Source organism: Triticum urartu, chromosome 2 (assembly GCF_003073215.2).
Source record: "Triticum urartu cultivar G1812 chromosome 2, Tu2.1, whole genome shotgun sequence".
Lineage (NCBI taxonomy): Eukaryota > Viridiplantae > Streptophyta > Magnoliopsida > Poales > Poaceae > Triticum > Triticum urartu.
The window spans coordinates 703,869,183-703,880,527 of NC_053023.1; the positions used below are offsets into that span (position 1 = coordinate 703,869,183).

Genomic DNA, 11,345 nt, shown 5'->3' on the forward strand with positions numbered 1-11,345 from the left:
ATCCACCTCGGTAATATCATAGTGGTGCTTAGGCGAAGCCCTGTACCGGTAGCAACATCATCACCGTCATCACGCTATCGTTTTGACGAAGCTCTCCCTCGAAGCTCTACTGGATCGTGAGTTCGCGGGACGTCGCCGAGCCAAACGTGTGCAGATCGCGGAGGTGCAGTATCTTCGGTACTAGATCGGTCGATCGTGAATACGTACGACTACATCAACCGCGTTGTCATAACGCTTCCGCTTACGGTCTACGAGGGTACGTAGACGATACTCTCCCCTCTCATTGCTATGCATCACCATGCTCTTGCGTGTGCGTAGGAATTTTTTTGAAATTACTGCTTTCCCGAACAGCCTCCCCTCCAACACTTCCTTGGCTCCCAAGTTGTCTTTTGGGCAGAAAAAAATCTCCAAAAAGTTTCGCTGCGTTTGGACTCCGTTTGTTATGGATATTCTATAAAGTAAAAACACACAAAAAACAACAACTGGCATTGGGCACTATGCCAATAGGTTAGTCCAAAAAAAGATATAAAGTTTCTATAAAATAAATATAAAACATTCAAGAATGATAATATAACAACATGTAATAATCAAAAATTATATTAACGCATGTGACAATCTTGGGGGGGGGGGCACAGCCCCCCAACAATGCACTAAGCTCCGCCATTGTTATTATCTCTGTTGGTGTGTTTTGTTTTGTAAAGTAATAAAAAAACTCCAGAAAGACTTACAATTTCACCTAGTTACTTTTTTTCAAGTGGTTAAGATGAGTACCGTAGGTGCAAACTCGAAGTCGAAACACTTCTCTACCATCATCAATAATGACTTCATGATCACACCTATCACACCAACCGTTATTAGTATTTCAATTTCTAATTATATGGTGTACCACTCGTGATGAGTACCTTTATGGATCGAATATTTTTCATGTTATATTCTTGAACTTTAGGAGTTCATGCGATTACATGATGCATATCTAGTATAATCCCTGGGGACACCTAGGTGACGTTAGGGTGACTTATTTGTAGGGGAACATGCTACGCAACAAAATTTTATGCCACATGATAACACCTAGGAATACTATGAAGATGGCAGTAACGATCAAACTCACCGACGGTGCAGAGTAGCAGAAGTAGTGACGAGTCGGTGCAGCTAAACGACCCCATTGATTCCCGCAGCTAGGCTACACCTCCCAGCCGTGAGAATTGTTCTTTGAGACGAGATTAGAAGTTGACGACCCCTTCGAGGTATCCACATGTTCGGAACTAGTAGCCCGGCAGAGTTTCGACGTCCAGAAGAAGAACTGCGAGAAAACTAGAGAGAGAGAAAGCCTAGTGGCGATTCTCGTCTAAATAGGAGTCTAATTCTATTAGACCAATTAGACCAAGATTAGAGCCCGTCTAATTAGGAGGCTAAACACTTAGGCCAATTAGGTCGGGAGAGCATGGAGCTATGCGGGAGAGAGGCCCTTGGATTTGATATGTCTTAAGAAAGAGGCCTCCCCCCATATATATATATATATATATAATATAGGTGGGAGAAGGAGAGGGGGCCTTCAACAGGGGGAATCCTTCTCCTCTTCCACTTGGTGTAAGAAGGGAAGGATTCCCTCCCTTTCCAATTCGGCCTAGGGCCTTCCAAAGCCCATGGCGCCCCATGTGGGCCCCCATGGGCCCACTAGGGGTCGTCATCTCATGACGGTCCTTCACACTTTTCTTCCACAGATAAGATCTTGGATTATTCGGATGTATCCGGAAACCATTCCGATGACCCCGAATCTTTTCATATATAGATCCGGACTTTTCGAAATCATGTTATACCTTTCCGGAATTCCCAGAACCCTCCTGGAACCATCAGAACCACCTCCAGAATTATATGAAACTCTTTCGGTGATCTTTTAACCCATTTCTCATTTCTTCGATAATCAGGACTAGAACCCGTTAAGCGTGTGACCCTACAGGTTCAGAAATAAGCGAACATGATCCGGAACCCCTTCCGGTCAATAGTTAACAGTGGGATCTAGACAACCTTATTAACTCTAGCATATTCATGAACTTCTCGAGCAAACCTTTGTTTATGAATACCATTCCCTTTGCTTCGCAATACGCTTACAAAACCCGAGATGAGATAATTTGGTATCCTCGTGATTCAACTCCTTGATCACTATACCTATTATCCTCGTTACCGGTTTTGTTATCTTTACTTGCGTTTGTGTTCCCGTATCCCGTGATCACCATCACAAGTGTCTAGCCAGACGATAATGATACTGTAACACGAAGTGGGCCTAGAGAGCATCTCTCTGTAGTGAGAGGAGCAAATCCCAGTCTTGAACTGCAGTACCAAGACATACGTTTTCGGTATACCCGTAAGTCACCTTTATACACATCCATTTACGGAGTGGCATACGGTAAACCCCAAAGTATCCATCCAGTATGTTGGCATACGATAATCTCATGCTCTAAGGAACTTAGCGATCATGAACAAGTTATATGAAAATACTGACAACACAACAACAATAATATCTCTCAGTAATTCATAAGTTGGGTCTATCCAACATCATTGTTCCGCCAACAATGTGTTCTCATTATTAATAGCATCCTTGTTACTCTAACAATGCTCATGATCAGGAAAACAAGATCATCATCAATACATGAGCTAGTCCTAAATGCAAGACTAGGGATCATCTTGGTGTTTATGTTTCCACACATGCAATTGGGGTTTCCTCTGAATCTCATATTCAAAAACCAATGCAATTATAGCATAGAAATATAAACTTAACTATGAACATGAAAATATAATAATACAAACATTATTGCCTCTAGGGCATATTTCCAACATTATTAGACAAAGATTAGAACGATGAAGACCATATGGTGTTGTCGTTGTATAAGTTCTAGGTATGTCTCAATAGATTATTATTAGAAAGACAACTTTGAGGTGGTTTTTGTGCACCTTACGAGATCTCTTTCGGAATCGATCTAACAAAAAAAGAGAGTGTGTGAGGTTGTATCATATATTTTAATGAAGTCATCACATTAAGAGTTGATAGTAGGGAGCCTACACACCCTAGGCTTTATTTCCAACTATTCAAAAACTTGTTCCAGTCACGTTTCCATCTTATTAACTTGATGTTTTTAATTATTCAGAAAATTCAAAAATATTTCCATCATCCATATTGTCTATCTGTCATCTGATTTATCGATCTCTTCGGCAAACTAGTGCGTCTATACAATTGACAACTGTAAAGGGTCTTGGATGTTATTATAGGGTTGCTTGAGTGGAGAACACATTCATCCTACACCTCCCACGGAGTAATAAATCTTAGGTCATCCACTTGAGAAGAATTTACCGCTGTCCTACAAAACCATGTGCTTGAAGGCCCAAGAGAGTCTATATAAGATTAAAAATGTGTACTAGACATCACTTAGGTACCTTTAATTTGAACCTAAATTTTCCTGCATTGTTAAAAAAAAGACAAAAAAAGATCAAATAAATGAAAAGATATTGAGACTGCATTATGGCAACTATGTATTTGCACACACCCATATGGAGGGTGACAATTACCCATATGATGAATTTGCTAGAGTTGCTCTTGTCTGTTCGCATGTTGGACATTTGTATTATAAAAAGAAGAATGTTATTTCTCCCAACCATCAACACACACAGACTACCCAATTGTTTTTACGTCGAAGCACTTTGAGCGCTAAAGAAAAAAAGACATGGCATGAAGCCTGCCTAGAGGAAAAGAAAACACAATATGTGGTACATATATGGACCAAATAATCAAGCATCACAAATCCTATTATTAGGCGGCCATGCATCTGTGCTGGAGTATATCTTCCTGGTAACACCCTCCAACACAGCAGATGCTGACGTGATGCCCTCCCAGGTCACCGGACGTTGCAAATTACCACACCAAGATGGTGGCCAACTGTTACACCTATAGATAATCTGCAAAAGAAAAGAAAGATATTGTTTGTTGTAAAAAACAACATTATTTCTGAATGTCTGAATGGATCACTATGACGCAGCAGGCACACAAAAACTAGATGGAACCTATCCTTTCCCAACCCCAGCCAACATACACGTGGGCAACACTAGCATGATACTCCCTTCGTCCCAAATTACTGGTCACAAAAATGAATAAAACAGGTTGCATCTAAAACTAAGATACATTTAGATACACCCATTTCTACGACAAGTAATTTCGGGCGAAGAGCAGTTTTTTTTTTGAAACGCTGAACCGTGTAACGTCTACTGTAATTTTCAATAATATAAAAGTATACGGTACAAAATAGGGAGCAAAAGGAAAGAAACTACAAAAAAATCTAGGAGGAAGAAAAAAAAGATAACTATCCAATTCCAGTTTTTGGCATCATGATCAAAGAATTAGAAGTTAACTGAGAACCACTCCTGGAAACAAACAACATGTTTGTCCTATATCAGATGCAACTATGCAAGTCTTCTTTGAGATCATATCTCCACCTGAAAGGATGGATTGTAGTTTCTGGAAACGTACGCTAGTATGATAGTCAAAAGTGTCACCTAAGCCGGCATATTTACATGTTCATGAAGTCACCTAGAATACTTACTACATGAAGTGTTTATAGACAATCAGATAAACACTGGAGTAACAAAGAGGAGACACGTGGACGTGGGTCATCATACCTTAAGCTCCACGTGCTTTTTTGCGAGTAATCATTTGGGAAATATGAAGTCCCCTACTGAAAGCTTCGTTAAACAGGATCCTTGTTTGCATCTCCTCGAGTCCGGGCAACCATGACAAGATAGCTATCGGTGCCATCACAATTAATCCGCACATTATATCATAAAAACGTGCCACATCAACCACGGTTTTCCAAACAGTGCCATACTTCCCCAGGCACGGCTTGAAAACCAGAGCAATGGATATGATCCCCCAGCCAGTTGGTATAAAAGCCAAGAGACAGGTGAAAGTGTCAATGAACTGGAACTCTGTAAGTGCAAGCAGCACAACTATAGCCGCCAAAGAGGCACAAACAGTAACAGCCTGGACAAGCCGGTAGCGGATGTGCTTCTTTGCTGAATATTTGTCTCTGAAGTAGGTAATCGTGACAAGAGCCACAAGAGCCATCGGTATGCATACCCATGATAGAACATAGACAAGGATGCTTCTACTCCCACCGGCTATGTGAAGCCGATACACAATAGCATACTGGAAGAAGAAATACCGGAGGTCCAGTATGATCTCAATGATGCTCCCCCACAGGCCAGTGGTTCGGAGATGGTCGGTTTCCTCTTCCCACCACCTCTCCCAGCTTTGCTCGGACTTGACCAAAATTCCACCCCGGAACCAAATCCAGTTGAAGAAATCCTCAAAATCATCGGCATTCTTCTGCCAGTCCAAACCCGATGGGTTAAAAATGAAGGGGGCAAGAATCCACGAGCATACTAGAAACCAACTAGAAAGCGTCAGCAGGATGTACACCAACGTACTCCCAGAGACGTTGCTATAAGAGAAATAAAGGGACAATATCACACCAAGCTCTATTGCTTTCATGAAATGGCTACGGGCGTATAGCCTATAGTTGTCCGAAAATTTCCTGTGCTCCACCACGAAACCACGGCCAGTAGGACGGTACTTTGCACCTCCATGAAGAAGTGTCCGCCCAAAATAGTGTGTCTTGGTCCCCATGGAGAAGGTGTAGAAGACAGACGCAAACTGCAACTGCATTATTATGAAATCCCACACCGCGGTCAGAAAACCATGCTCAAGTGAGCTCTCAATAATCATGGGCAATGCTGTGAACAGGCCAAGCTGTACGATAAACTGCTGGTTCAACACAGCCCCCAGAGCTGCATTATCAATAGAGCTAGTGTTGCTGCTGATATAGTCTTCGAGCCCACTAAGTGCAAGATAAAAGCGGCCCCACACAAATGCATATACGGTTAGCACAACCATCATTGTGTTGAGATAAAACCCAATAGTTGTGTAAAAGAAAGAGAGCATCCGGAAGAAATCCAATCCTTGGCCCAGTCTGTAGACATCTCTGCTTAGAGTTTGCTCCCCATTGCCACCAGCAACCTTGGCTTCAAACATGGAGATCTGATTGAGCCCCACATCCCTTCCTTTACCAACCTGGATGTATTCATGGTGTGTGACATTGCCCCGACGCAGAGTACAGTTAAATCCAGCAAATATATCTTCGCTGAGGTTGATCACTTTTGATGCTTTACTAATGCCACCTCGGCCCAAGAACCAAAGACGATCAAATACATCCGGGTGGCCATAATGCATCCTAACCTTGAGTAGATTAGCAAGGACACGCTGACTCAGAGTGACGAAACATGTTTCTTGGGCAGACATAAACCAGGCAAGAGAAGACACAGAGCCGGTGAACACATGCTCCCGAACTCCAAGGATTTTTGGCGTCTTGCGAACCGACGGACGAACTCGTGGATTCAACTCCTCGAGCAGGTTTCTCATCTTGAGAGCTTCTTCAAAGTAGTTGTCCTGGTTCATGTCAATGGTTTGAACCGCATCACCCCTTGTGAAGATGAGCGCATGGTTCTGGTTCTCTGGCTTGCCTTCGCCAAGCTTCAACGGCCCGGGCAGCTTAATCCGGTAGATCTCAACCTCCTGTTGTAGCAGCTGATCGTATTTCACAAGGACGGAGAAATACTCCGTTTCACCACCGTTGCCGTTGGAGCGTTTCTCGTCAACGTACGCAACACGGAGTGCCTCGTACTTCTTCATTAGCTCCAGTATCTCAACGGCATGGGGGTCATCTCTAGCTTTCTGCTGACCGTAAATTTGGCATGCAACCACATAAGTGTATTTCAGAAAGACAGCCCCACACTCGCCACCTTTAAACAAGGAGCTCACGCCACTGCTTGCTCTGCTCGGTGCACGTGAAGAAGATGCGCTGCTTGAAGAAGAAGGCCTGCTCGTGCTGGATCCAGCAACCAATTCCTCTTCAGATGCGGATTCAAGAAAAGTCAGCATCTCGAGAGCTTCATAGTAATACATCATCCCCCTCACGGTGCGGGATAGCGTCTGTCCCCTGTATGAGACCCACTGCCGGAGATCCCTTAACCTCTGCTCCTCGCTGTACAGCTCCTCGATATGACACATGCCCTCCCGCTTCATGCGCTCGATAAAGAACTCCCACTCATCCGGGTAAATCTGCTGCAGATAGTACAAGATCGAGATGCCATCTACGTTCTCCTTGTAGAGCTGGTCCTTGTTGTACAAGACCTCTTCATTGTAATATGGTGTCAAGACACTGAAGGCCATCATCTTCTCCACCTTGGTTGCTCGTGGCATGTCCATGAACAATGAATTGCTGAAGAAAGCAATCCTTCGGCGAGCTCCAAGGTTCTTTGGGACATCGATCATATGGTCCTTTGACCTTGAGGTAAGGATGGTGTGCATGCGCCGCACCTGCTTATAGAAGGTGGTGCCATTCTCCTCATCACGCGGCAGCACAACGGTGTCTACGAAAAGATGGTTGGTAGTCGCGCGTGCCGCCACCTCGATCATTTCCTCGGTCGGGAAGTCACGAGTCACAACATCATAGAGAGTCTGAAGCGCATTGACAATCCTGCTCATGTCCTTGTTGGGCTCCAGAAGTAGGCTTAGTAGACCTACGAGGTTTGCATGGATATCTTGCAGCACGGACATCTTATACTCGACTGTGAACTTCTCCCTTTCCATGGAGCTATCGAATTCATGGAACAGCTCTGTCACGATGGCACGTTCATCGGTTCGTCTGTCCTTGATGATCTCTAGCAGCAAGTATTTTGTGGTATCATATACCTCAATAACCGCACACCGGCGACAATCATTCTTGCAGATCTTGCTCCAGAGCCTGAGATCAGAAGATCCTTGGAAGTTTTTTGCCTGACCAAGTGCGAGAGACAACTCGTTGAAGAGCAAGAAACATGGCCAGCGGATTACGCGCACATTACTGAGCTCAGGTAGCAACCTAAGAAGCTCAACCTCAACATCACTTACAATGTCCTCTTCCCGGAACTTGGCGATTATCTCATTCCAAATCAGCGCAAACCGTCGTTCCTCTACCTTGTTTGACTCAAGGGAGATGGATCGGTATGGGAATAGCCCATACCGTAACCGCAACCGGCGCAAGAAACTCCGAACCCAGGGCCGACTGAGAAAATTGCTGGGCCCATTAATCTCATGCTGCTCCTCCGGCATGATGTTAAATGACATGGCACTTGCAAAGAACTGAAACCGAAGTCGCAGCTGTTCCATGTCCCTGATCTCCCCCAAGTGCAACAAAAGCCCCATCAACGCGCCAGTCAGAGAAGATAGGATGACATACCAGATCTGTATATCCATGAGGTAGATCAAAACCACCGGGAACCACAGTAAGAGCACAGCAAATGGATTCCTCTGGCTAAAGAACTCATGCCAAGAAGCATATGCGGCCGTACTAAGGCTGTATATCTCTTTGGTGGGTGTCACAAGTGGTCTGATCTGGAGGAAGTAGCTGAAGGAAAACTTGACAGCAAGCAGGAGTATCCAGAAGGCTGAGTATTTCACATTGTCAAAGGTGCCAGTCTCCCTTAGCCCACGGCCAACATAGATGCGGCTATGGAACCACCAGCTGAGAGGGTAACAGATTTTCCAGTTTGTCATCTCCAATGCATACCAATACCGCCGCACACAGGGGAAAATGAAGAGCAAGTTGGCGAGGACCGCAGGGAGCACAAACACCGCGGCTGCATACAAAAACCCCATGATTCGTGCATCAGTCGCTGGCGACCAGCTCTGATCAATGTCCCTCTGGTCCCAGATCCCCTTGTACAGTAGGGATAATGTGAGGACCCACCCGGCCGCCGCAAAGGCCTTGAGCACCACGCGACCGTCTCTGTCCCCAGTGACCCAGCGAAACTGCGTGCCAATCTCCAGCAGCGTATGCAGGAGGCGGAGCCCGGCCCAGGTGATGAAAATGGAAAGCGCGTGCACCTGGACCTCACGGTGCGCCTTGAGACTTTGCCACGGCCACGTCGCAGCATCCTCATCCCATGCCACGATCACCGCGGCCTGCAGGTAGAGCACCAGCATCACCCACAGCCTGTCGAAGCTCCGGTAAATGTTCCAGAACGAGCGCACCTCCACGAAGCCCGTCTTGAGGACGCGGCTGCGCTCGGGCGGCGTGTGGAAGAACTGCCGCGACTGGTCCAAGGGCCAGCCCAGGCGGTCGAACACGTCGCGCCGCCAGAAGTACTCGTTGATGTCATCGTAGTTCCGCCAGGCACCGTGCGCCGCGGTGCCGTTGCAGCTGGACTCGACCTCGGCGCGGATGACACCGTAAATGGGCTCAACGACGCGGGCGAGGAAGGCGTCCTCGCCCTGCACGGCGGGGTTGGCAGAGCGGCCATTGTCGTCGACGTCGTCCACCAGGATTCGATGCAGCTCGAGCGCCATGCGGTGGTAGATGTAGCAGAGGCACTCCGGCATGAAGCGGAGGTTGGCGGCCTCGCCCCATACGAGGAGGTGGAGCCCCGTGAAGAGCAGGTCGGCGCGGAGGTCGCCGTCAGCAACCAAGACGTTGGTCTGGCGGCCGAGAAATCCGCACCACGAGGTGTAGTTGCGGAGGAGCTTCCGGCGAAGGGAGCGCGCGACGCGGGGCTCGAGTGTGTCGGGCGTGTCCGCGGAGGAGGAGAGCCGCATTTGCGCGTTGGCCAGGAGGAGCACCAGGTGCTCCCGCTGGTTCCGCACGTTGTCCCGCTGGAACCCGAAGAAGGCGCCGAGCCAGTCCATCAGATCCTCGTCAGTGCGCCCCTGGGACTGAGAATAGGGTGGTGGGCGGAGGTCACCTATCCCCTGGAGCGCGGCGACGGCGGCCCTCACCTCGGGGAAGCGGAGCGACGGGTGCTCGGCCTGGAGGTTGTGGGTGGGCAGGATGTTGTAGGGTTCGCTGGCCGCCGCCGGCACGCGGCGTCGGGTGGTGCGCGTCATCGATCGGAATAGTTAACTTTGGGTTGCCTTGGGTTTAGCTAGGGTTAGATCTGGGTGATGGGGCGGTGGCCATGGCGGGGTTCGAGGTGGCTGGAAACGGGAATGGGAGAGGAGACGGGCTGGTTTGGTAGCGAGGTCGAGTTAAGAATTCAAATTTACTCGATGCCACTGCCGGCCCGATGGGACCAACATTCTTTGACTACTCTTTCAGCCATGCAGCAGCAACTTTATCTGTGTTTGTACCTAGGACGCGCACTGCCCATGTCGACGATCGAGCGAATGCACGCTCGTTAGAAAGAATTGTAGCTTAGCTACGAAGGAACATTGAATATTTTTGGAGAAAAAGGAACTTTGAATATTATACTGTAGATGTTTTTCCTTTTATCAAGTTCGGGGTGCAAACCATTGGGCGAAGCTATTTTGATGATAGAGTTGGTTATAAGTAAGATTCAATCTCCCGTAGGAATCCATTTTTCTTCTTCTTTTTTTTTGATTTTCTTTCAACCTCTGAGGATTTTTAGGTCATTAGGTGATGATGCGTGTAATTTTATGGATTTAAATGTGTACGCTCGTCGAGTGTGCGTAGTGGTTGCTGAATCCCTGGTTGAAAGTACCATGCAACCGATACTCACTGGCCGATCAATGGATGATGCTTCATCTAGAGGTTTTGCTTCATTTTGTCGCATGCAATCATGGTTAGATCAATAGGATGGTGCAAAAAACGGCTGAGCATTGTCGCGTGTGTAGCACAACCCTCTCCTAGGTTTGACCGTCCTCCTGTTATGCATTAGGGGTGTGGGTGTGTGTGTGCGCGTGCACGCGCGAGATGCCGTTCCGCTGCTTGATTCATGCTTTCTGGACTGTTGGTCGGTTTGTTTCTCTAGATAGATGTCGACCTATAAATAAGGAGAGTGCCTACAACTCATCTAGATAAGATATAATTTGATCTCGTTCACGTGACATCATTTATTTTTTCTTTTTGGTCTTTTTGTCTGACATAGCTTATCACTTATGTCAAGTGGTTTTACCTTTTTTTTGAGGGGTAAGACCAAACTTTGTTGATCAAAAGCCATAGTTTGTGGAATACAATTTGCATGGGGATAAACAAGCCAAAGATGGCGCCCTTGCTGTAAAGAAAGTGATGATCTAGCTATTCTATGGGCATCGCCGTTCGGCTGCCGTCCTTCGAAAGTAAAAGAACAATTAAAACCAGAAGCTCGGAGGTTAATCTCTGAGATGATTGCACCATTCTTCCCTCCGTAGCTTTTGTTTATGTCGTTGATCACTTCTCTTGAATCTGAAGCTATGATAAACTGATGAATATGCAGATCTTCAGCGAGCGCGAGTGCTTCCCGGCAAGCGAGAGCTTCCAAAGTTGCCA

General features: G+C 46.6%; 1 protein-coding gene and 1 non-coding gene across 2 annotated transcripts; both read right to left on the bottom strand.

Moving 5' to 3' along the window:
• Nucleotides 1–4,666: 4,666 nt before the first annotated feature.
• Nucleotides 4,667–9,964, bottom strand: LOC125538043 (callose synthase 12-like). Its single transcript, XM_048701352.1, has one exon. It carries the CDS (start codon nucleotides 9,962–9,964, stop codon nucleotides 4,667–4,669), a length of 5,298 nt encoding a protein of 1,765 aa, XP_048557309.1.
• LOC125541885 lies at nucleotides 6,937–7,020 on the bottom strand. The gene has a single exon (XR_007297725.1). It is a non-coding gene; the product is annotated as a small nucleolar RNA J33 (small nucleolar RNA).
• Nucleotides 9,965–11,345: the final 1,381 nt, after the last annotated feature.

Bases quoted from the DNA above. Each gene is read 5' to 3' on its own strand.
- LOC125538043 (XM_048701352.1), bottom strand. From the start codon at position 9,964: ATGACGCGCACCACCCGACGCCGCGTGCCGGCGGCGGCCAGCGAACCC.